Source organism: Danio aesculapii, chromosome 16 (assembly GCF_903798145.1).
Source record: "Danio aesculapii chromosome 16, fDanAes4.1, whole genome shotgun sequence".
Lineage (NCBI taxonomy): Eukaryota > Metazoa > Chordata > Actinopteri > Cypriniformes > Danionidae > Danio > Danio aesculapii.
In genome coordinates, this window is record NC_079450.1 from 25,850,650 (window position 1) to 25,876,705 (window position 26,056).

At 33.2% G+C, this 26,056-nt stretch overlaps 2 protein-coding genes across 2 annotated transcripts in view; one reads left to right on the forward strand and one right to left on the reverse strand.

Moving 5' to 3' along the window:
* The window catches only part of lmna (lamin A), a 44,659-nt gene extending 23,569 nt beyond the window's left edge, over positions 1–21,090 (forward strand). The window contains exons 3-13 of the mRNA XM_056474758.1: positions 3,860–4,016; positions 5,269–5,394; positions 5,512–5,682; positions 7,753–7,878; positions 10,107–10,327; positions 12,670–12,955; positions 13,773–13,880; positions 13,963–14,082; positions 14,906–14,965; positions 16,155–16,376; positions 18,501–21,090. Coding sequence (XP_056330733.1) covers positions 3,860–4,016; positions 5,269–5,394; positions 5,512–5,682; positions 7,753–7,878; positions 10,107–10,327; positions 12,670–12,955; positions 13,773–13,880; positions 13,963–14,082; positions 14,906–14,965; positions 16,155–16,376; positions 18,501–18,536 — 1,633 coding nt within the window. The 3' untranslated portion in view covers positions 18,537–21,090. The remainder of the gene's footprint in view (positions 1–3,859; positions 4,017–5,268; positions 5,395–5,511; positions 5,683–7,752; positions 7,879–10,106; positions 10,328–12,669; positions 12,956–13,772; positions 13,881–13,962; positions 14,083–14,905; positions 14,966–16,154; positions 16,377–18,500) is intronic.
* Positions 21,091–22,573: 1,483 nt separating this feature from the next.
* Positions 22,574–26,056, reverse strand: part of pear1 (platelet endothelial aggregation receptor 1) — a 35,405-nt gene continuing 31,922 nt past the window's right edge. Inside the window, exons 21-23 of the mRNA XM_056475385.1 lie at positions 25,941–26,003; positions 25,665–25,868; positions 22,574–23,347 (exon numbers count right to left, since the gene is read on the reverse strand). Of these exons, the coding sequence (XP_056331360.1) occupies positions 23,205–23,347; positions 25,665–25,868; positions 25,941–26,003 (410 nt within the window). The 3' untranslated portion in view covers positions 22,574–23,204. The remainder of the gene's footprint in view (positions 23,348–25,664; positions 25,869–25,940; positions 26,004–26,056) is intronic.

Genomic DNA, 26,056 nt, shown 5'->3' on the forward strand with positions numbered 1-26,056 from the left:
ATATATATATATATATATATATATATATATATATATATATATATATATATATATATATATGTATATGTATATGTATATATATATATATATATATATATATGTATATATATGTATATATATATATATATATATATATATATGTATATGTGTATGTATGCATGTATGTATGTATGTATTTATATATATATGTATATGTGTGTGTGTGTGTGTGTGTGTGTGTGTGTGTGTGTGTGTGTGTGTGTGTGTGTGTGTGTGTGTTGGGGAAACCCTGTTTGTGGTCAGTATTTTCTCAGAAATAGCCACATAAACCATGTCTCCGTGTCAAGTTGCCATAGTAACAATACAGCAAACATTTAGAGGGTTACATTTTTGGGTTTCATTTTCGTCACAAAGGAGGACAAAGATAGCTATGATTCATAAAAGAGCTGGAGGTCGAATTGGTACATTCCTCTCCTCCTCTCTCTCTTGCTCTCATTTGGCTCTTATTGTGCCTAAAATGTTTCCACTGGTTCCAAGTTGCCAAGCCAAACCCTTTTTCCTCTCTTCCTTAAATGTGCAGTTCTACACTTTTAATGAAACTTTACAGGAACTGATGCTTTTATTGAGCTGGTTTGTTTAATAAGGTCTCAAGTTTTCCAAGTTCTGTAGTTTTGTAGTGTTTGTCCATTGCACAATACTGAATTTTCCCAAAGTTGACCATTTTCAGTGTAAACTTTGACCTGTTTGGTCCAGTCAACAAGTACAATGTGCCCTGGCACAGAGGTGACGTTTAACACGTTTTTCTATTGTGTGCTTTAAAAAGCCTTTGGTTGATTCATCTTCCTGTGGACAGATCCCTGGAGATCTTGAGAACTAAAACAAAACAAATGCAATGACAAAAAAAAATGGAAGATAATAGAATGAATAATAAACATTAGACCACGCGAGACACTTAAAGTTTTTATGTTTCCTATAAATGTGGCCTGCTCCACTAAGAATATAGTTTTTAAAGCCAGATCTGTCTGATATTGTGTAACCAGAATAATTGTAGAACAAAACAGCACATTTAGGATGTTGACAGGAGTGGGCTGGTTTTTAATTACCCAATGTTCTAAACAGAAGAGGCTATGCTTCTGGGTGTGTGTTTATACCCTTAGCACAAATATGCCCACCCACTGTTTACACACCTTCATTGTGTCCCAGTTTTTCACACTAGCCCCTCTGCACTCCAGTAGCACATTCTTCAATCTCTATGTCCATTAAAAGCTTTAATGAGCTTTTGGTGAACTTTTCCACATAAACACCATATCCTGCTGAGAAACTAACATTGTTTTTATTTGTGTAGATTAATCAGCTGGAATACATTTTCAGAAAAACGTTTTTTTTTGTCATTTTCAGTGAGATTATTCTTCCAGTACATAAATAGACTTCTGCAAAAAACTCTTGTATAAATCTGATTTTGTTTCTCATATTTTTACATTAAAAAAACAGTGAACAATCCAGTAACCAGTAAAGTTTTATAACTACATTGCTTTCTTACACCGGGTCCACACCAAACGCAAAAGAGAAAACAAGCATTGTGCTACTTGCCCTAGTTTACTCACAGGATGTTTTTCGTCTCAGTAAATGTTCTACTGGAGTAAAAAATGTTTGAACTTGCCCAAAAAATGTGAATTCTGCACATTTGTGGAAAACTCACATTGAGAACATTTCGCATCATTGCAGGGTTCTTCTGTTTTGCGCATTTGCATTGACTTGGTATTAGGGCTGGGCAGATCAATTATATTATATCGAATCGCGATAAAATTGATGTCAATTGCAATGATGAGCTCTACAATGATTTGCTCTCAGCTTTTTTGACTCTATATTGATCTATGAGCCAATTACACAGCAGAAATGTGCAACAATGGGAATCTAAGTGTGTTGATATTTGAGATGTATCAAATTCTCGTCCACTGAAAATTTATCGGCCGAAAATATGCTATGCCATTTAATGGACCCATTAAATTTTTGTAGCTTCAATCATTGTTGGGGTACCCATTTAAATCTGAAAGCATTAACAACGACCATTGAAAAATAGATTATCGTTCTATATGGAAAATAATTATTGAGATTGCATTTTTGCCATATCACAGCTCTACTTGGTATGTAATACACTCACACTAATACTTAAATTAGCATTTTCTGAGAACCCAGCATTGTACACATTTTCTTTACCATATTGATAGTAGCACACTGATGATTTCATTGTTTAATATTAACAAAGGTTTTTGAGTATGAAATAACGCAGATTATTTCATACCATCCTTTTGTCACACCATTCTTTTCATGGTTATTTATGTTTCCAGCCTCACAAAGCTTCTGTTGAAGGTATGTGAGTGTAAAGTAAAGAATGTGACCTAACAAAACCTCTGTTGTTGTTTTAAATGGGAAGTTGTTTGAATAAGTCTCTCAGGAAGGAGGCCCATCGGAATGCTCCATTAAAATCAACCAGAACAGAATACAAACTAAGTTAGTAACTTAGTAGGTTGAGTTGTAGCTAGAGAGTTTGACCAAAATTTGAGTACCAGACTAATTAAAAGGTATAGTTCACCCAAATATGATATTAAATGGTATTAACCATTTATTCATTTCTAAGGTGATGTTTTAAGTCTTTATTAACTTTTCTCTTCTATTAAAAACAAAAAAAGATATTTTGAAGAATGCTGATAAAAACACAGGCAGCCGTTGGCTTCCATAATAAGAAAACAAAATACTATGGCCAATACTAATTCAGTGGTTACCAACCTTTTTCAAAATAGCTTATTTTGTGCAAAAGAAGAATAAACTCATACTTAGACAGAAGTTATTGAATACATAGAAGTCATTAAGCTTTTAATTATTCAAAAACAAAAACACAGTTTGAATAAATGACTTGGTAACTTGATCATAAAGACTGTACTGGTTTTATTACTGGATGAATCACCATTTTTGAAAAATCTATTGAAAATTGTATTTAGAGAAATACATTTTTAATGAAAGCTTATTGGCTACTGTTGGAAGAATACTGTGTGACGGTTGACATGGAGGATCTAAAATATGTCTAAACATCCCATTGTACTGATCCTTGTTTTTTTCTGAACACCCCCCAGCTGTAGTTTCAGTTCAGAAACCTCAGGCACTGACTTTTAATTGTTTCAAGCCCTGTTTGTCAGCATGACTAATTTTTGAGCAGGTCTTGTGAAATCTGATCAGGGAGATCTGCAGAGAGGAACTCCAAACCTAAACACTTGTTCTGAAAGAAAACAGATATGACTCTTGATTAATTGTATTCTTATTTTAGAGTCAGCCTTATAGTTCTACTGCTGAGCCTAACTGTGTCCTGAAATTACCTTCTATTTATTGACGTGTTTACTATATGGTGTTTCCATAAGGTTTATGTGGTTCCTTTCTCCAATTTTGGAAAGAACAACCCTGCATTCGCATATGGTTTAAATTCACTGCTGGAGGCCCAGATCCTCCTCCGTTTCAAAGAGAGCTTTATAAAGTTATTGTTTACAGATTTTAAAAGGTCCTGGGGGTTTTTTTTGGTACAAAATCACAGGCAGTGTTCATTTCCACTGAACTGATTGTTCCAGCCTTGCTACTTGGCAAACGTAAACATTCAATATTTTGGATGTTAAACAGATTCATATTTCAAGGTCTTAGATTAGTTTTTACAGCTACAAAGATGCTAGTTTCCTTTAAATGTCTAAAATAATAAGAGACTTTCTACTCATCACATCATGAATGAACCAATATAATAACGCCACTATACAAAGTGTAATTGAGATAATATTGCTCTGCTGTCTGTCCACATGAAACATGCTTTAATGATGTTCCTGTATTTTCACAACTGTAGGAACGGTAAGAAAGAAGCGGATCTGGAATCTGCTCTGGCCAGGCTGAAGGATCTGGAGGCTCTACTGAACTCCAAGGACGCGTCTCTGTCCACAGCTCTGGGGGAGAAGAGAACACTGGAGGTGGAAGTCAGAGATTTGAAAGCCCAGCTGGCCAAGGTCACGACTCCCAAAGGCTGGATAATTAAGGGATTGGGTGGTCTGGTGCTGTAGTTAAACATGTTTGTGAGCAACAGGTTTAAACCACAAGGAACAGTTCATGCCATTATTAGAAGCTTGAGCAGACACTTTTAGCCTGTGTTGCTTCAGTGAGGTCAGCAATGTAATATGCACACCTTCAAGCTCCTAAATAAGCTCCTAAATAAGCTTTTATTTCACTAGTATATTATTAATATATAGAAGATAACATCAAAATGACAAAAAAGGGTTTCCTTTTGTGACTGTTGACTATAGACGTAAGTTGCATCATTAGTAGACTTTAGGAGGGTTATGGTTAGTAAAATTTGATGTAGTTAAAATTTATTTATAATTCTGCTGGGGACACAAATAAAGTGTTTATTCAAATAAATATATATTAATAAGTTAAACTTTATATGATTTTCAAAGTTAAATCTAAACCCAAATTTAAATTTTGGTCTGATCTTACCCTTTTGAATGGAGTAATATTTACATAATCCAAATGAATGTCATCAAAAAATAACACTAAACATGCACCATTACACTATTTATTGTATTAGATTTACTTGTTATTTTACATAGTTTGTTGTACAAAGAGGGGCTTGAACTGACAGATATCCACATGATTAGCTGGTTGTCAGGATTATGGTTAAGGTTTTACAGTTAAAAACAAAATAATTAGCTCTTCATTGAAATTGTCATTCATTTAAAAATATTTTCCAACTGCTGCTCAATAGAGAGTTTTTTTTTTTTAACACAATTAAAACAATAGATTTAATATAACTAATATCTTTGTCGCTGCCATGATGACAGTACGTAATATTTTACTAGTTAGTTTGCAAGCTTAAATTACAATGTAAAGGCTTAACTAGGTTAAATTGGTTAACTAGGCAAGTCAATGGATAAGTGGTTTATCATGTAGCAGCTCAAAAACACATTTTTCAGGGGCTTATAATATTAACTTTAGCAGTTTTCACATTTTTTTGGAAATACTTATTTTTTATTTATCAAAATAAAAGAAATAAGACTCTCTCCAGAAGAAAAATATAATGAGAGATACTGTGGATAAAGTCCTTGCTCTGTTAAACATCACATAAAAAATATTTGATAAAGAATATTAATTCCACAGGAGGTTTAAAAAGTGTAGTTACTGGAAAAAAAGGCAAACATGATGTTTTTAATGAGGTTTTTCACAGAAAAATGTTTATTATTTAAGTGAATATGTGTGTTACAGTTGGAGGGCAGTCTGAACGATGCAAAGAAGCAGCTGCAGGATGAAATGCTGCGACGTGTGGACGCCGAAAACCGAATCCAGACACTGAAAGAGGAGCTGGAGTTCCAGAAGAACATCTACTCTGAGGTCTCACAAACACACAGCTCTTCTGTGCAAATAACTACACTAACTGCTAACATATTAAAATCACTTGCTGGTTTAAAGACATGCTAGATTTTATCTTGCTAACCTTTTTTTTAACAGGAGCTCCGTGAGTCCAAGCGCAGACATGAGTCACGTATGGTGGAAATCGACAGCGGCCGCCAGCAGGAGTATGAGAGTAAACTGTCTGACGCTTTAATTGACCTCCGCAGCCAACATGAAGAGCAGCTCCGCATTTACAAGGAAGAAATCGAGAAGACCTACAACTCCAAGGTAACCGAGCACTGAGGCCACGTTTACACAAGTGCATTTAAAATGAAATGATTCTTAACCAAAGCAGAATTTCTACTAATTTTCAGAAAACATCTTCATGCACACTACATGACAGAAAAGGCTTTTTAGTAGCTAGCAGTGTAGTACAAAATTGTAGGCTGTATGCAGTTGTTAAATAAAATGCAATGTATATAGGCATTCAACTTGTGTGAGAAAAGAAAAATCACTTTTAAGCTGGCAGCAAATCCTTCCAATGTTACCTGTATTCAGAAAAGAACAAGATAAAAAATCTGTATACCAGTTAAATTATAATGGAATTTGTTATTAAGGACTTAAGTCTAGAATACAGTAGCATTTTAGTAATATTTGAACTGGATCAAAACATTTTCAAAATCAAGACAAGAATGACTGTTCAATAGTTTTAGAACAGCTTTGATTATAGTTTAGCAACCAGATGTTACTTTTATTTATATATATATATATTTAAGCATTGTTCTTCAATTGTGTTCCATTATTAACATAAAACATTGTCTCGGGCAGTGCAATAGAACAACTTGTCATTTAAACTGCCTTGTAAGTATTTCTGTTTTAGTTTGTTTGACTCCAGACGGCAAATTCAAGTTGGAAATGCTATGATATATTGTGAACATGGAAGAGGCTCTGGCGTAGTCACAGATTTTTTTATTATAACCCGTTTTAGAACACCATTTTATCATACAAATAAGAGTAAGTCATCATTTGAAGTTGTAACGTGTTTCATTTCTGTTTGCTCACAATGAAAGCAAAACATTAGATGGGTTTCTATCACCCTGTGTTATTGCGCATTTTGAAGTATTGCATGAGAAACGAGTGATGTACACGTCAAATTTTTAATAAAAATCCTTTCATTTGGTTTAATTAGTTTTAAAAACGTTTTTACGCTCACTTGAGGTGGTTTTGGACTTTTGGGGTGCAAAAGGTTTAATGGGGCTAATGGGAGATGACAACTCATTTGCCAAATAAACTCCAATCCAACATTTCACCCACACGAATAACCAATAGACCCATGCAAAGTCTGTGCCTGCAGAAATCTGCAGATTTACATAGGTTATTTAGTCCCTCATTGAGTCATTTACTTATGTAAATGTGTGTAAATATACATTCATTAAGTTTTATATTAATTTTAGTAATGTTATTGAATAATATGCAATTTTTATACGATCTATGTACAATAGTAATATTTGTAAAGTAATATTTTCTATCTTTTTAGTAGATATATTATATGAGATACTTTACCATACTAAGGTTTCTAATCAGATCTGCATTGCAATTGTTAAATAAAAGTTAAAAAGTTTTTAATTTTATGTGTGAAGTTTTTAGTTACGATACTCTCAAAACTATTCTGCTTAAATCTGCACATTTATTTAAAAAATCCAGAAATCAGAAATGTAGAAATCAATAAATATGGCTGCAGATTTTGTCTGGCCCTGGCTTGCCTTGTTTACTTCTGGTTACTAGGTTACCAATACTACAGTCAACTGTTCTAACAAGTTGATGAAAATGCACCTAATTTGAATTGTTTTTTTTTCTTTTTATTTGAAGTAAAATAAAGAAAACAAAGTATTTTCTCATATGTTGGTTTTATGGCGCAGTTACACAAATGAAACAAAACTCAGTGAATCAGGAAAAGAAAATAATTCAGAAGAATCAATCAGGGAGCAAAGATGGGCGACAACGTTGTTGTTGTTTTTTTTAGATATCCGTGTTTTGGTCCATCTACTTCAATTTTGCGAACTTAACCAGGGTCTGCAGCATTTCCATGTCTTTGTGTTTGAGGGTAAAAAAAAAGTAACCATATCAAAATTCGCTGGTGTAAACATCATGGGAGAGAACCACCTAATGTGGTGGATTTACAAAACTCTCTCAGGATCTGCCCGAGGCATGCTGGTAAACCGATGAACCAGCCCGCCCTGTTTACATATTTGCTGACTGATCCATTGCAGTTGTATTTGTTGAATATTGTTCTGTGTAAAGACGTATAGCATATCTGTCAGTTAAATGTCATCCTGTGTTGTGTGTGTGCGTGTGTAGCTGGAAAATGCTCGCTCTTCTGCTGAAAGGAACAGTCATCTGGTTGGAGCCGCCCATGAGGAACTGCAGCAAACACGTGTTAGGATGGAGGGTGTGAGTTCCCAGCTCAGTCAGCTGCAGAAACAGGTACACATATATTTTTAACATTAATTACTGTGCTGGCAAAGCAGAGATGTTTTAAAGTTCCTCATACCTGTACACGTGGGCAATAGATAGACTTACAACAGATTATTGTGAAAGAGCTATATGCAAATCTTTTTTTTTTTTAAGTGGAATTAATCCACCCTCAGAAGTAATGTAACAGAATGATGACTTTAAATTTAAACGGATAGTTCACCTAAAATGTAAAATTTACTCACCCTCAAGTGGTTACAAAAAGTTATGAGTTTCTTTAATCTGTGGAACATTAAAGGAGATGCACTAAAGAAGACAGCTGAAACCTGCAACCATTGACTTCCACAGAAGTAAAAACAAATACTATAGAAGAAAATGGTTACAGGTTTCAGCATTCTTCAAATTATCTTCTTTTACATTCAACGGGTGAGTTAGTGACAGAATTTTCAGTTTTTGGTGAACTATCTCTTTAAGATACTTACCTCTTTAAATGCTTTTCTGAAGAACAAGCTGAAATGTTTATGTTCTGGCCACGTTCATATCGACAACGAAGACTATAACAATAAACATTCGGTAGTTAAAAATAGCAGAATTCACAGTTGTAATGGTATTATTAGGGTAGAATATTAAATAATGTTTTTCGTTTGATGAATGATTAAAAAAACATTGACAGCCTATTAAAATAAATACTGCTTTAATTTATTTAAAGTATTTAAAGAGACAGTAAGCTGTGTGACAAACCTGCAGCACATGCTATGAATAAACAGAATGTAGTTGCATATTGGTGTAGATGGGCTTTTAGTTTAGCATTTACCATTGATTATTTCTTTCTTTCTATTTGTGTATATGTGAACTGTTTAAAATAAATTCTATTTATTTATAAAGTTTAGGGTTTTTATAAATGTTCAACATTTAACTGTCAACAATGGTGTCGTTAATATTTGCATATCAAATTAAGAAATATTTGCATAAACATCTTCAGTTTCTATTTACAGTACATATACCTATAGTTATCTCTCTGCCCTCTTTCTAATTATTGAAATATATACTTCTAATGGAGCTATCCCTATCAAATATCAAGTATCTTTCTTCAGGAAATGACATTTTTAAGGGAATGCACTATATTTTAGTTCTATAGTGTAATTTTTAATTTTTTAATTTAGAATTTGTGCCACTAAACTATGTTTATGCAGTGGTTATAATCTAATTGTGACCTGCTAAGCACTTTTTGGATAAAAACAAATATGAAATTACCAATTTAAACAGTTTTTAATCTTGCTTAAATTCAAATTCTTTTTAAATGTTAAATTTGGCAGAAAGTTTCTAAAAAGGAATAAAAAAGTATCATTTAAGTTTAATGTTTATTATGAAAAATTGTTTATTTTTTATTTTAATACGAAATGCATATTTCCCAAAATATGTTTTACTTAAATATTATAAAAAATATCTAAGCCTTGTTTCTCTTCTGTGACAAAGATGCACATCAAACTGTGTCCTCTTATTGCACTTTTTGGATTTTCTCAGGATATAGCAGGGTTATCGAGTTGTACTGCAAACGTTCTTGCGAGGGTTTGCAATAAACGGCAATACTAGAGCTTTTTCTGAAACTTGGGACCCATTTAGAATTTTCTTTTCTAAGCATGTCAGTATCTCTACAGACTGTCAATCTAAATCTTAGGGCCTTTCAGTTGCAAAGCAAATGTAATTAAGTACATTGTATAAATGAGGATTAATTTTTGTAATATTTGGATATCAATGTACATGTGTATTCTGTGCAGGTTTTCAATTTTTTTATTAATTAATTAATTTAAAATTTTGTATTTATTATTTTTTTCTTCTTTTCTCTATTGTATAAATGTAATTTCATCTTGTTTAGAGGGTAGGGGTGGGAATAATAATTGTTTAAAATTCTCTGTATAATTACTTATATAAAGTTTAATAAACAGATTTTAAAAAAATCTAAGCCATAAATAAATTCAAGCTATTTTGCAAATTTGAAGTTAGTTTCTCTCTTTTTGTTTGGGCACAATAACAAACATTTTTGCTAGATACAATTAGTTTCCCATTTCTTTCCAATGGGCCATTATTACGATATATTTAAAAACAATAATGATTTAACCTTTTATTATTGTGATCATTGTGCAAAACAACAGAATTACTGTTCCTGCACTATATGTAAGTGCATATAAAATGTCATGTAATTTTGCATATGACAGCATGTTGTTGTGCTCTGATCACAGTTGGCTGCTCGAGAGGCGAAGATCCGCGAGCTGGAAGAGGCTCTGTCCAGAGAGAGGGACATCTTGCGCCGTCGTCTGGAGGACAAGGAGAAGGAGATGGCTGAGATGAGGCAGCGCATGCAGCAACAGCTGGACGAGTACCAGGAGCTGCTGGACATCAAACTCGCTCTGGACATGGAGATCAGTGCCTACAGGAAGCTTCTGGAGGGAGAGGAGGAAAGGTCAGAGATAGCATGTGCATAACATTCACAAAGACTTCCCTTAGTAATTAATAAAGCTTTCTCCCCGTGTTGGTTGGTTGGCGTTGGTTTCCTCCAGCTGCTTTGGTTTCCCCCACAAGTCCGAAAACGTGGTATAGGTAAATTGGATAAGCTAAATTGTCCATAGTGTATGTGTGTGAATGAGTGTGTATGCATGTTTCCCAGTAATGGGTTGCAGCTGAAAGAGCACCCACTGCGTAAAACATATGCTGGATAAGTTGGCAGTTCATTCCACTGTGGCGACCCCAGATTAATAAAGGGACTAAGCCAAAAAGAATATGAATGAATGAATGAATAATAGAGCTGTCAGTCACGTACACTTTAAATCAAATTCATTTCATGATATTCCAATTAATGAAATAAATTGTATATTACTGTGTTCACTAAATGCTGTTCAGATATCGATATTGATTAATTTGCAGATACACATTACTTTAGTTATTATTTTGTTTATTTTAATAGATTTTTGGATTAATTTGAATCTTTTTTTCCTCATATTTGTGGTATTTATATCTATTAGATTTGTAAAAATGTTCTATATTTTATACTAATTGTTACGTTTTTAAAGATGTTTTAGTGGGATGCTGTAACATTTAAGTGAGACTGGTGTAATGTGTGCGACAGATTAAAGATGAGGCAGAATCAATTCTCTATTTTAAGCTTTTTACTCATTAGTTGAATATTATTGAACAGGGATTGGAGAGGAAAAAGAAAATAAACATTTATAATTATCTTTAAACAAAAACAAAGAGTGTAAGCCAAACCAAAGAAATTAACAAAACAAAACGATCCTTAAAACTAAAGTCTAAACTAGGCGTCAAAAATAAATACAAATGAATACCGAAATCTTCAGTGTATACGACACCCGAACTAAACTAATTAAAGCTACAAACTCAAAATACACAACTGGCAAAACACTCAAGCTAATCTAACAAAACATCAATCTAAACTAAAACAAACCGGATAAATCGGTCAAAGTTTAGAACCACACAACAGCCATCACATTATGTTACTTAAAGCCAACGAAGTTCAACAAGCAAACTCGAATTACCACAGTAAACTGAGATAAATCACTAAACAGCCGAATCATAGCACAATCAAATTGCGTGGAGCACTAATGGTACGCCGAGGCAGAGCGCACACCACACACTGGTCTGTCGGGGCTTTAAATCCTGGCGGCTCGTCCTGGGATTGGTGGAACCGTCACAGCCATAATGATGATGGACAGAAGGATAAACCAATAAGAAACCTAAAAACTAAACCAGCAGAGAGGAGGGTAAAAAAAAAAAATAGACAAAGAAAACAGCAAACATAACACTAATATATAATGTAAACATTTTTAAAGGTTTATTAATATTTTTATTTATTAATTATTAATATTACATTATTATTATAAATCTTTAATTAATATTTCTATGCTTTGTCTCCAAATATTTCCATGAACACGCTAATATAGATTTGATGGTTTCTGCTGTTTTTGCTAATGCTTTTATTATTATAAAATATATACAAATTTATTTACGAATATAAATAAAACAATTTAAAGTGTATTTGAATGCTTCTTAAACCTAAATATATAGCTGAAGTCAAATTTATTAACCCTCCTTTGAATTTATTTATTTATTAATATTTCCCCGATGATGTTTAACAGAGCAAGAACATTTTCACAATATGTCTGATAATATTTTTTTATTCTGGAGAAAGTCTTATTTGTTTTATTTCGGCTGAAATAAAAGCAGTTTTAAATTTTTTAAAAACCATTTTAAGATCAATATTATTAGCCCCTTTAAGCTATATATTTTTTTGATAGTCTACAGAACAAACCATCATTATACAATAACTTGCCTAATTACCCTTACCTGCCTAGTTAACCTAATTAACCAAGTTAAGCCTTTAAATGTCTCTTTAAGCTGTATAGAAGTGTCTTGAAAAATATCTAGTCAAATATTATTTACTGTCATCATGGCAAAGATAAAATAAGTCAGATATTAGAAATGAGTTATTAAAACTATTATGTTTAGATATTGTTGTGTATTTTACATGCAGTGTTCTTTTATTAACTGAACTCAATACAGGTTTGGGTAGCACACTCATACATAATACATGACAGAAATGTGTTAAAAATTCTTCTATCCGTTAAACCGAAATTGGGGAAAAAATAACAGGGAGGCTAATAATTCAATAATTCTGACTTCATCTGTATATGAATTGCATCAACAAAAGTAACTGCATACATCACATTTGCTTTGGAAAACTCTGCCTCACACATTTACTTACCATTTTCCCCCATTGTCTCTATTTAGACTTCGTCTGTCTCCGAGTCCTCCTCCTGCTCGTGGGGTGACTGTGACCCGCTCCTCTGGTTCAGGCTCTCACACTCGTGTGGTTCAGAGCAGCACCAGTCGCACGTCCTCCGGCAGCGCTAAGAAACGCCGCTTAAACGATAACGACAGCGACGCCTCCAGTGTGGTTGGTGGAACAGTGACCCGCACACGGATCTCCCAGCAAGCCTCAGCCAGCGGCCGCGTCACCGTCGACGAAGTAGACCTGGAAGGAAAATTTGTGCGGCTTAATAACAAGTCTGACCAGGTGAGAACAAAAAGCCAACAATACAATGCTTGAATTGCCATGAAATCCATAACTTTGTTCCATTAGTACAGAGGTGTCCAAAATTGGTCCTGGAGGGCCGGTGTCCTGCATATTTTGGTTCCAACCTTAATTAAACACACCTGAAGCAGCTAACCAAGCTCTTTTTAGGTATAATAGAAACTTCCAGGGAGGTGTGTTGAAGGAAGTTGGAGCTAAACTATGCAGGACACCGGCCCTCCAGGACTGAGTTTGGACATCCCTGCATTAGTTGCTTAATTTCAACTTAAACATGAAGAGAGGGCAAGATATAGAGAAGCTCCTCCCCTTTTTAATCTAGCCAATGGGATTTTACTTATCGCAGCTTAAAATGGTGAGCTGAATCACATCTGACTCATAACAGCCACAGACTATAGTAGCAATGATTAGTCTATCTAACCAACCATTTTAAAAATACAGCATTCAATATGTTTAATATGTTTTGTGGTCTATCAACATCTTGGTGTTCCTCCCATCATGTTATGACTACTAAATGTGAGAGAGTCAATGAAAATCCACGAGTAGAGAAATATTTCTGCCGCTTGGCATGGAAAATGTGTTTGCTGCAAACATAGAGAATTTGCCTTAATCACAAATTAGGCAAATCATCAAAAAATAATAGTAATAATAAAAATTATAATTAACATAAAATTTGTGTGAGGATAAAAACATCATGTGAATAGTCTAGAGCAAGTGTTGCGATACTTCGTGTCTGGTGTTTGCTTAATTACACTGCTTAATTGTGAACTATTACTGAAATGAATCTTCTTCCTCTACCCAGGATCAGTCTCTGGGTCACTGGCAGGTAAAGAGGCAGATTGGTTCTGGCACTCCCATCGTCTACAAGTTTCCACCCAAATTTACCCTGAAGGCAGGACAGACTGTCACGGTATGTATCGATCGAGAGAATGACAGTCGCCCTTGGTTGGCATTTAAGTTCCTGACTGACTGTGGTGTCCGTGTGCTGTCAGATCTGGGCGGCAGGAGCAGGAGGAACCCACAGTCCTCCAAGTGACCTGGTGTGGAAGACCCAGAACTCATGGGGCAGTGGTGATTTATTCCAGACCACCCTCATCAGCTCCAGCGGAGAGGTGCGATGATGATAAACTAAAGCAAGACAGTTCCTTTAAACTATTTTTCTCTTAGATATAGCCTTTATGTTGTGGGTCAAATTTAACGCTAATTGGATTCAGTAAAATTTAGAAAACATCACACTATGGACTACAACAGTAGAACAAGAATGTATGATTTCGGAAATTAAGTTTTTTTTAAAGAAATGTAAGTATTAAAAGTAGTACTATCACAGGTTCGTATTTTTATCATTTATCAATTTATATTAGTACGTTTGCAAAATTAGTATATTAAATACATTTTTATGAAGTATGTATAAGACTTAAAATAATTAATTCTGTTAAATAATTTTAATTATTTTAAATATTTTTAATTAATATAAATTTGAATTAATTAAAACATTATAAAGCATTTTAATCAGTAATTTTTTTTATGCAGCAAAAATAATTAATAAAAAATTGTAATTATGTAAATTTTTGTGTGTACAATAACACCTTCAAATGCATGAATATAAATGTATAGAAGGCTTAGAAGGTGGCTGAGAACTTGACTTAAAAAATACACCAAAACATTTTTTTTTAAATATGTAATGCTTCAGATTATCATGAACTTATAGGTCAAAATAACCTGCTAACATTATAAGTACAAAAGTACTCCATTCTACAATATCTTAGTGTTAATTTTTAGGCAAAAGAAATCCCAGTATAAAAATCTCACTATTTTTGACATCTACTTTTTGTGTTACTCATCAAATCTGGCCGCCAACTTAATAAAAAAGTGTTTGTTTGATTTGAGGTAACTAAGTGACTCATTTGCTTCTCTCTTTCATTGTTTTTTCGTCAGGAAATGGCGATGAGAAAAGTCACACGGACTTTGTTCCAGGATGAGGAAGATGATGAGATGGTACGCATTCACTAGCCCATTTAAAACAGACAATAATATTATTATCCCGTTTGCAGTTTATTTCAAAGTTGCAAGGTTAATATTAATTGTTGATTTAAAGCACAAGTTCTTGTAAATTTGAACTCGTGCATAATGCGCAGTCACACTAAAGATTGTCTTAGCCTGATTGAAATGAAACTTCTAAGGCACAGATGTTAAACTCAGTTCCTGGAGGGCCGCAGCTCTGCACAGTTTAGCTTTAACGCTAATTAAACACATCTGAACAAACTAATTGAGTCCTTCAGCCTTGTTTGAAACCTACAGGTAAGTGTGTTGGAGCAGGGTTGAAAAGAAACTGTACAGGACTGCGGCCCTCCAGGAACTGAGTTTGACACCCCTGTTCTGAGGCAAGACACTGCAGGTGACATGGGGGAAAAAGTACGATAATTAGTAGCAACACTTCCTTAGTTGATGGAATGTATTTAAAATTGCACACATATTTCGGTTTTCTAAAAGTTTTCTTAAATTCTACATATAATTGTTCAAATTAGGCTTTTTAATTAAATGTGTACTAGTTTACATACATGTATAGCTCAAATATCTGAAAACTGAATTAAGTAAAATTTTATATATGAATATATATATATATATATATATATATATATATATATATATATATATATATATATATATATGAATATATATATATGAATATATATGTATATATGAATATATATGTATATATGAATATATATGTATATATGAATATATTTAACCCTATTATACTTTCTTTTCTGTTGAACACAAAAGAAGATATTGTGAAGAAAGTTAGAATTTGGTACTCATATTATTTTCCCCCTGCTATGGTTGTCAGTGGTTACTGACATTTCCAACATTCTTCAAAATATCTTATTTTCTGTTCAACAGACAATGAAATCTCACAAAGGTATGCAAGCGCTCAAAAAAATGAGTATTTACTTTTGGGTGAACTATCCCTTTAAGGCACAAAGAAACATTAGCCTCACAACATGTGAGTTACATAACCACTCTGCTCATAACGAACATCATCTTGCTACCCAGTGTGCTCTGCTAATGTCTGTTTGTGCTGTTTGTTTGGGTGTTGCCGTCCAGTAGTGAATCACTGCGTTGTTAAAATGAATTTGATCTATAATAAGCTGATGAGTGTTGTGCTCACCGTCTCCCCCTGCAGGCGGCTCACAGCACGTGCGGGGACAGCGAGTATAACCTGCGCAGCCGTACTGTGCTGTGCGGCTCGTGTGGTCAGCCGTCCGACAGGAACAGCAGCTGTGTTTCTGCAAGCTCAGGAGTGTCCAGCGCATCTCGCTCCTTCAGCAGTGGAGGAGGAGGAGGACTCACTGAAGCTTTTGTGTCGCCCTCTCACTTTATAGTGAGCAACGACAAACCCAGACAGGTGTGTAGCACTTTATTTTTAATATTTTTTGTTAAATTGTTTTATTACATTGTTGTTTGTTTCTCTTTTTGTATGATTTCAGGCTCAATGTTTTATAAAAGGAATAAATATAATTTTTTTAGTTGTCGTTTTGGTACAGTGTTGCTATTCTTTTAACTACGGAGAAATATTAATTACTGTAACTTTATGTATAGTACTCATCATAAATGAGTACACCCCATTTTGAAATGTTAATATTTTTACCCATTCATTTCTCAGTGAGTATTTGTAATACATGTTGGTGCATTTGAACAAAACAGATTTAATAAACAGATATATTAATTGAAATAATATTTAGAAATAGAAAGATAATGCATTTAAATTCATGTCAAACATTGGGAAAAAAATTACAAACAACAAAATTGGATTTTTTTGTTTATCTTGATGTTTTTTTATTTTATTTATTTATTTATTTTTATTTTATATTTCTCCCTAACATATAAATTTGGCCTACTAATTTTTGGACCGTTATTGTAAGTTATTTTGTTAGATTATACTATTGTAATAATATTGTAAATCATCCTGTAGGAAATACTAATTTAAAAGAGATTTGCTAGGGGTGTAGTCTTATATGCTGAGCACTATTTACTATATGAATAGAGTTAGGATGAGGGTTGGGTCTAGGGTTAGTTGCTTGTAATTATGCATAATTATTTGTAATTGCTATAGTAAGTACATGGAATGTGTGTAACAATCGCCTTAAAATAAAGTGGCAAAAGTGTATTATATTAGGTTAGATTTTTTATAATTTAAACAAGGCTATAATTAATTAAAATGAAAAAATAAAAACAACTAAATGTATCAATGTAATAAAAAGGTATGTTACTTTAATTTACTATAATTTACAGTAACATTTTTTTTTAAGTGCTAAAACATTTTAATTAATTTTTTTTTATGTGGAAGACTAAAATATCTAATAAAAAGGGGGAGAATTCTGTATTGAAAAACTATTTAAATGAAATCAAAGTTGCGAACAATTACAATTTTTATCTGTAATTTATTGTTTACTCTTGCTACTGCTTATTCCAGGTTTAAGTAAATGATTTTAATCTTAAAATTATCAAATTATAGTTTAACGATGATTTGTAGGGAATTTTTTATTAATATACGGTTGTAATTAAGTAAAAATTTGTAAAAAAATAAAAAAACAACTTGTGGCACAAACTTAATACATTTTAAATTTTGGGAATTGACTGATAAACATGTAAAAACAAATGTGATAAATCAAAGTTATAACATTCATATTTTTAATTCATTTTATATATATATATATATATATATATATATATATATATATATATATATATATATATATATATATATATATATATATATATATATATACATATACATATACATATACATATACAGTTGAAGTCAGAATTATTAGCCCCCCTGAATTATTCACCCCGTTTTTTTTTTGTCCCCAATTTCTGTTTAACGGAGAGCAGATTTTTTTTTCAGCACATTTCTAAACATAATAGTTTTAATAACTCATTTCTAATAACTGATTTATTTTATCTTTGCCATGATGACAGTAAATAACATTTCACTAGATATTTTTCAAGACACTTCTATACAGCTTAGAGACATTTAAAGGCTTAACTAGGTTAATTAGGTTAGCTAGGCAAGTTATTGTATAATGATGATTTGTTCTGTAGACAATCAAAACAATATATAGCTTAAAGGGGCTAATCATTTTGACCTTAAAATTGCTTTTAAAAACTGCTTTTATTCTAGCCGAAATAAAACAAATGAGACTTTCTCCAGAAGAAAAAATATTATCAGACATACTGTGAAAATTTCCTTGCTCTGTTAAACATAATTTGGGAAATATTTAAAAAAGAGAAAAAAATTCAAAGGGGCTAATAATTCTGACTTCAACTGTATATATAATCTTTTTTTATTATGTTTAAGGCTTACAATTAAAGTTATGATGTACGTTTTAGTGAGGAATTTCAGTAATTAATTTAGTATTGCTATGAAACAGAAGCATGCTGTTAGAAAAGATTTGCACAAGTCTTATTAAATTTACATTAATTTCCTTTCTCTCTCTCTCTCTCTCTCTCTCTCTCTCTCTCTCAGGCTGGACCCAAAGTAGACAACTGCTCCATTATGTAGAGGAGCTGTAAACAAACCCTGACCATCTGTGCTTTCACACAAACCAGGAGGATCTCATCCCAAAACTAGTTTCTTTTCAGATTTTTTAAAAAAAGTCTTATCATTATCACACTATAACATATGTGTACTTCAGTCTATCTTGTTTCGTATTTCATAATCTACCGGCTAGATTTATTTGGCTTTTTGTATGGCAGCTTGTAGACAGTAGTTTGCGATTATTATGTACAGTGTTACTCTAATATATAAATGCATGGTGGCAGCAGCAGCAGCAGAAGCTTCAGAATGATGGTCCTGCACTCAGGGAGAGAGGCAAACTGAGCACTTCACACTCACACCATGAGCTCTCAATGCTGTCAGAAAGCAACACGCACAGTCAACAAACCCTATCAGAAGCTCCAGTGAAGTGGACTACAGTTGTACAGCACATAGGATAGTTATTTAGCTCATAAACGTGGACAGTAAGACATAGTGAGTGTCATTTAAAGAGACAGTACACCTAAGAATGGACATTTGCTGTTGAATTACTCATCCCAGGTCATCCAAGATGTGACCTTTTCTTCAAGAGAACATAAGGAATATTTTTTAGATTAAAAACTGGTTTTGGGGGATTTGAAACATGCAATTCATTATGAATACTTTCAAGAGTCAAATATATATACAGGCAACACAAAATTAATAGCTGTGACTCCTAATAAACTGTGGAGAGGATTACATGTGAATAATATTCAGTTTCAGTTTGCTCCATAAGCAGTGTTGGGTAAAGTTATTTTTTAAAGTAATATATACAATCATAATTTAAAACAACTGCAAAAATAACTACAAATTCACTAAGTAACATGTTTAGTTACTTAAAAAAGGGACTTAAGATTGCTATATGTTACTTTTTAAAGTATTTTACCCAACAATGTCTATAAAACTTTAATGTATTGTCAAGAGAACCTGTGTATTTAATTTAGTTTTGCCTGTATATGTTTTATTATGACTCTCAAAGTTTTATAGACGGTTGACATGAGTTTTATGAATCACCAAGAACCACGTTTTTAGCTAAAATCTTCTTCAATGACCTCTGAAAATAGAAATTCAGCTACATCTTGAATGGCCTGTGGATGAGTAAAATAAATCACACATTTCCATTTCGTGGTGAACTCTAATGTAAGACAAGAAAATGAGGGGTCATTTTACAGTACGTCGCCTCAAACCTCTGTGTCATAGGAAGTTTTATGCTACCTCTCGCAGTCTTGTAGTCGAAATGATGTGCACCTACTAAAGGGAAAAGAAAAGTGAGCATGTTATGTGTTATAGAGAGACTTGAGGATAAAAAAAATACAGATGCATTGGAGACGGTTTAAACAGGTACTCTGTGTTTTTTTGCAGTGCGTTTACAGGCTCTGACTAGACTGCAGTATGTCATGTCTTGCGTAATTAGTGTTATGGGATGTTTCTTAAAGACTTGAAGCAAATATAAAACGCATCCAAAGTTCTCCTTAACAGTTTGCATTTACCAAGACTTTGTCGATGTTTTAAACAAAGGCTTGACTCATTGGTTTAAAAGCAAAACTGAAGTTTACTTGCAGAGAAAGCTGTATTATGTTGCCAGAGAAATCATGTTGAGTTTAATGTGATGTATTTTTGTTTTCGACCTTAGAGGCGGAATATTTAAATATGCAAAATGACCACCGTCATTCCCTGTTTAAATTAGCATTTTTAATTTGTTTTTTTACGGTGGTACTTTTGATAAATGTGCATGTAGACTAAAACATTTGCGTTTCTCTATCTCTGTGTCTATGGGACTGAGTGTTGATTTGCTCTCGTCACTTCTGCTCTCTTGCAGTAGATCCAGTTCCTCACCTGGTCAGCTGTAAGCCTCTAGTAATCCTTTTTTTCATTGATCTCCAGTCAGTTTAGAGGATCAAAGTCTAGACCTAATAAATGAAAAAGCTGGAGCAGATTTGATCATAGGAGATTAAGAACATAAGCAGAGCTACAGCTCTCCAGAATGAGGACTGTATAATGCTGGCATTAAACATGTATTTTATTGCTTCGCAACGCTTTGGGTTTCTAAAGAAAAGTATTGGGATAGTATATCTATTTTTTCTATATATATATATACTTATGAATGGTGGTATTTTTGCTTGCATAGCCATGGACATTATTGTAATAAGCCATGTTTTTTGTTTTTAAACTGATGATGTATTTCAGTTGTTTTGTTATGGCATCTTTGGCTTATGCAAAGAAACACTTACTGATAGCTGTTAATTTTCTGTTGGTGCATTTTTATTAGCAAACTTCAAAGAAAAAATCTTTGTTTTCTTGATTTTGAGACTTTGTTTTTAGTTAGATGGCTAATGTCATGAAGGTTTTGTAAAAAAATTAAAAGGTTTCTGACTGCAGAGCAATGCAGGGAATGTTTTGTTGATTTTTGTTTTTTAATGATTATTATGTTTTATTGTTTTGTGAAGAATTTCACAAGAAACTGTCAAATCTGAGAGCCTGTTATGAACTGTGCCTTGATTTATTTTTTTCAGTTAAATCAAATAAAGCCATTCTGACTTTTTTTCCAGCTGGTCTCCATTAATTAATAAATATAAATCTTTAGTCTTTATTATGTTTCACTCATGTCATTTTTTTGCATTTATTTGTTGAAACACAATTAATTTCATATATTTTTTCAAATTTATTTAGTGATAATTGATTTTTCAGTTACCAACATTATACTTTTTTGCATTTTCATCATCGTCTATTCTGAGCAGCCTAATCAATCTCTTAATATTTCTTTCACCTTTTTTCTGAGTTTAGATGTATCAGTATTTTAATGGTGCAAGAAAGAAGACCGACCGACATTCATAAAAAGCTTTTACAAATGCATTGAAAAAAAAAAAAATATATATATATATATATAAGTTAAAGGTGTTTTTGCTAAACTGTCTGTGCTGGCTCAAATAAACAGATCAGATAGATACACTTTCAATTATATGAAGATCAATAAAACGTTTAGAAACAGGCCTGTAGCCAGCCTGGCGAAGAGGTAGTTTTTTTTTTCTCAATAAGGGACCTTTTTGCAGTTATACGCCTCATTTTCTATTCATAATTATGAGGTTTAAATACTGCATTTTAGTGACGTTTTAAGCACTTTTTTTTAGCTGTATTAGCTTGTCGGTGGTCATCATAACCACACTTTTTAATGTACAAAAATATTTCCTAAAAATTTAGAATAAAGAAAAAAAGAATAATACTTAATAAGAATATACTTACTTTTAAAATACAAATTTATTACATTGTATGTCATTAGAAAAAAACGATTTAAATTAAAAACTGTAGCCTATTTTCATTTATTAGGCAAATAACAAACTGGACATTTAACTTTCCTCAGTCAGAATTTGGCCATTTGAATAATAATTAAGTAAAACGTTTTCTCTATTTAAAAACAATCCAGTAGTGAAAGATGACTTCACCTACATCAGATTGTATTTTCTCTTGCACAGCTGGATATTGCACTCATGAAAAATAATAGTTTGCATTGGACTTAGCTGAAGTCACACTGAAGGACAGTCAACAGAGGATTCCATTTGGTCTTAAAGCTTTTTTCGATAGGTTATTTTCACTATTTATAATGGTGTAGCAGTCAAAATAGGACAAATGAGCTCATGTATGGGACAAATTCTGGACCTTTGTCATTGAGGGGTGGTTCTTTCGACCTGACAAATAAATGTGTAAAACTGATCTGATAAAACTGTAAACAATAGTTGTTCAGTGGTTTCGCCGCTAGATGGCGATCTCAGTCAACCCAAATGCTTCTTGTTGATAAGTTTCGAAGCTTTTATGACGTGAAGAAGATGCTTTTACTGGAATCACGTGACTGTCAAACACAACACCACAGCATTTCTCTTTCCTCGGATAAAAAATACACGAGACGACATAAGGGTGAGTAAATAAAAAGGAAAACTCTTTCGCTTAGTAAACATGGAGTTCACGACAAGTTGTGTTTAAAAAAACGACTAGTTTCCTTCTTTTTGTAAACAAATGGAATTCACGACAAGTTGTGCATGAAAAAAAACTTTTTATGTACACTATTTACAACTCTTAAGCCTGACATTCATAACAAAATATTGTATCTTACGAACTTATTTATAGTGGCTGTTAAAAATTAAATTGTCATTTACACCCTGATTACCTGATTACATGAATAGCGTTACAAACTGAAATTTATCTGGAATTTAACCCATTAATGCCCAGATCGTTGTTAGAAACTTGTACATCTTTTTATGAGCAGACATGTGGATCCTTTGCCTTTTTTCCCGACATAAGATTTAAAACACAGCAACTTAAAAGACGGACACAGAACTTCGTATGGAAACGTTCATAAGTCACCACATGAAATTCAGCAAGTCTATTTTAATCCCAGTACTTTATGCACTGGAAAATATTGTCTGATGGAAAAAGAGCCATAAAGCCTTGGGCAATAATTGCTTTCCACAGGTTTAAATGGGTTAAATGTCTGCAGGAGAAACTTTTTCTTCATGAACATTCAATGGTTGTAATCCAGCAGAGGGCAGTGTTGCGCAGTTTTCCATTCATTCCTCTGTAAACAGCATTTCATTCTCCAGTCATTTTCTCTCAGTCTTTGGCAGTGATTTAGGAGAAGAGTCTTCTGGTTTGGAGAGTGAAGGATCAGTTTGGCAGTCTGCGTGGTGATGGTGAGGGTGGTCTGCGCACCGGGGGCAGATCATAATGCCCAGGAATGTGGCTGTTGATGGGCAGATCATAGTGATTCTGAGGTTCCTGTTCTTCAACGTTGCTAAGGGAACAGTGTCCTGAAATACAGTGAACCAACACATTATAAACAGTACAGTAACCCGTACAGTTATTGTGAGCTGCACTATACATCTTTGACCCCCTCATCTTTTTATACTTTAAAGTACATTCGTGTGGATAGATTATTACATTAAATAATCTATTTAGACTTTACACACCTGAAACTTGTCTATAGCACTTGTTCACTGCTGCTCTTATAGTTGTGTAAATTGCTTCCTTGTCCTCATTTGTAAGTCGCTTTGGATAAAAGTGTCAGCTAAATGACTAAATGTAAATGTAAATATGACATTATTAAGATTTATTTCTGACTCTGGACCACAAAACCAGTCTATTTTTGGAAATTACGAATGCTGATGTATATGCTTTTGTTTAATGTGTACTGAAGCTCTTAGCACATTACAGCAGGACATGTACAAAATATTTTCGTGGAACGTTAACTTTGCTTAAGATTCGAATGATTTATGGCATAAAAGAAAAATCTATAATTTTGGCACATACAGTGTATTTTTGGCTTTTAGCAAGAATATACTTGTCCAACGTAAGTCACATTTTAGACTCCATCATATTTGGTCATTTAAAATTTCATTTACTTATTACATTTATTAATTAATGTTCATTTTTTAGATGCATCAATGTATTAGCATAATTATAACAGGCTAACTTATGATCAATTTAAAGCAATCTGAATAACAGCTAAAGCATAATAAAAGCCAATGTTACAAACCAATATCTTATTTAACTGCATGAAGGCACTAGTGTTTTTTTACATAATTAACCCTTGTGCACTGTTCAAATTGACTACCCTTTTGTTTTGTTCGTGATGAAAACATCCACTAAATTAAACTGCTGTAAAAACGCATCAGAGAAATATTTTTTTCAAAAAAAAAAAATGTTTTGCATGAATCTGTTAATCAACCTCAGTCCTGATCAAAACTACTAAATGTTCTAAAAATGACAGGATTTAACTGTTTAATTGTCAAGTTCACAAATGATGTTACTTATTTGGTGAAAAAACACACAAAATGACGTATTTTCAATAGAAAATGTAATTGTGGACTGGATTTCTTTTTTCCCTTTTATTACAGTCTCAGACATGTGAACGATTACCAACAACATTGGCTTTGGTACATTGTTGGATTTTCATCTTTTCTCCCTAATTTACTGTTGGTGGCTGTTTTTGACTTCTATTATAACCACATTTGATGGTGCATAAATACACAGTCTTTGTTTTTATTTACTCCATGTAGTTCTGAGAGCTGAGATGCATATTTTGATTTTTTTCAGACACATCAAGTTAAGTGTGCAAAGGTCACTCTCACACTCATATAAAATCCAGAAACTAAGCTTTTTGCAAAGGCTTATCTAAAGGGGTAATGGTGCCAACTGATGATCAACAGTAATAAAAAACAAATTTGACCTCTTCCCAACAGGAAAATCCACCAGCAATCAAAAATGCATGATTATATGGTGTCATGGTTTTGTAATCAAAATAATGTGGTTATAACGGAAGTCAGTGGGGCTAAAACAGCCACAAACAGTAAATTAGGGTGAAAAAAAATGAAAATTAATTAAAAATAATGCATAAAAAGCAACGTTGAATAACATGTCCAAGACTTTGATAAACGGTAAAAAAATCCAATTATTTTTTATATTGATAATGCATTATTTTGTGTTTTTTTTTTTTCACCAAATCAGTGTCGTCAGTTGTGAACTTGGCCATTCAAGAGTTAAAATCCTGTAATTTTCTAAGCAATTTAGTAGTTTTGATCAGGACTGAGGTTGATTAATAGATTTATGCAAACAAACAAAAAAAAGTATCTGATGCATTTTACAGCAGTTTAATTAAGTGGATGTTTTCATCCTGAACATAACAAAAGGGTAGAACATTTGCTCAGTGTATCGTTGAGTTTTTTTTAATTCAATGCATTTTCTCAAAATATGTGTCAAAATTAGATTTATCACCAAAAATCATTATACTAGGTGAAACAGAAAAAAGTTATGGCCAAATTAAGACTCAAAATCAGCCCAGAGTGGATGAAAACATCCTCAACAGTACACAAGGGTTAAATACATGCCAATACAATACATGCTAAATAAAGTCAGACTAATACAAAATAATGTTGTCCTTTCAAATATATTTTGTATTTAAATGTTCAAACACATTTAAAAAAAAAAAAAATACATTTCCCAAACCTTTGCAGCATATATATAACATATATAGTTTTCTTTTTTTCCCACACTGTGTAGATAATGTCAACAGTCTGAAATCCCTCAGCACAAACAGACTACTATCTGCTTTCTTGGAAACAAGCCCACCTGTGCAGGGCAGAGCGGGGGCAGTCATGAGCGGTGGGCTGATTATTTGAGTGTAGGATCTTTGACGTGGCACTGCTGACTTCATCTCCATGTAGCTGCTCTCAGGAGGACACACCGGCAGGCCGGGCAGATCTTTAATGGTGGCGTAGGGGTTTTCACTGTTCAGAGAACTGCTGCTCACTGCCACGCAGGAATCCTTCAACTCTGCAAACACAACATGCTGTTACACACAACTGAACAACACATGCAGACGAATCAAATCAGAGAGACTTCTACCTTTGTTGTAGTGCTTCCCAACAGTCGCACTGTAGCTGTAACTCCGATCGATCCCAAAAGCCCCTGCAAGCACAATAAGAACACGTCCAATTTACTCAGACAGCCTAACAACACAG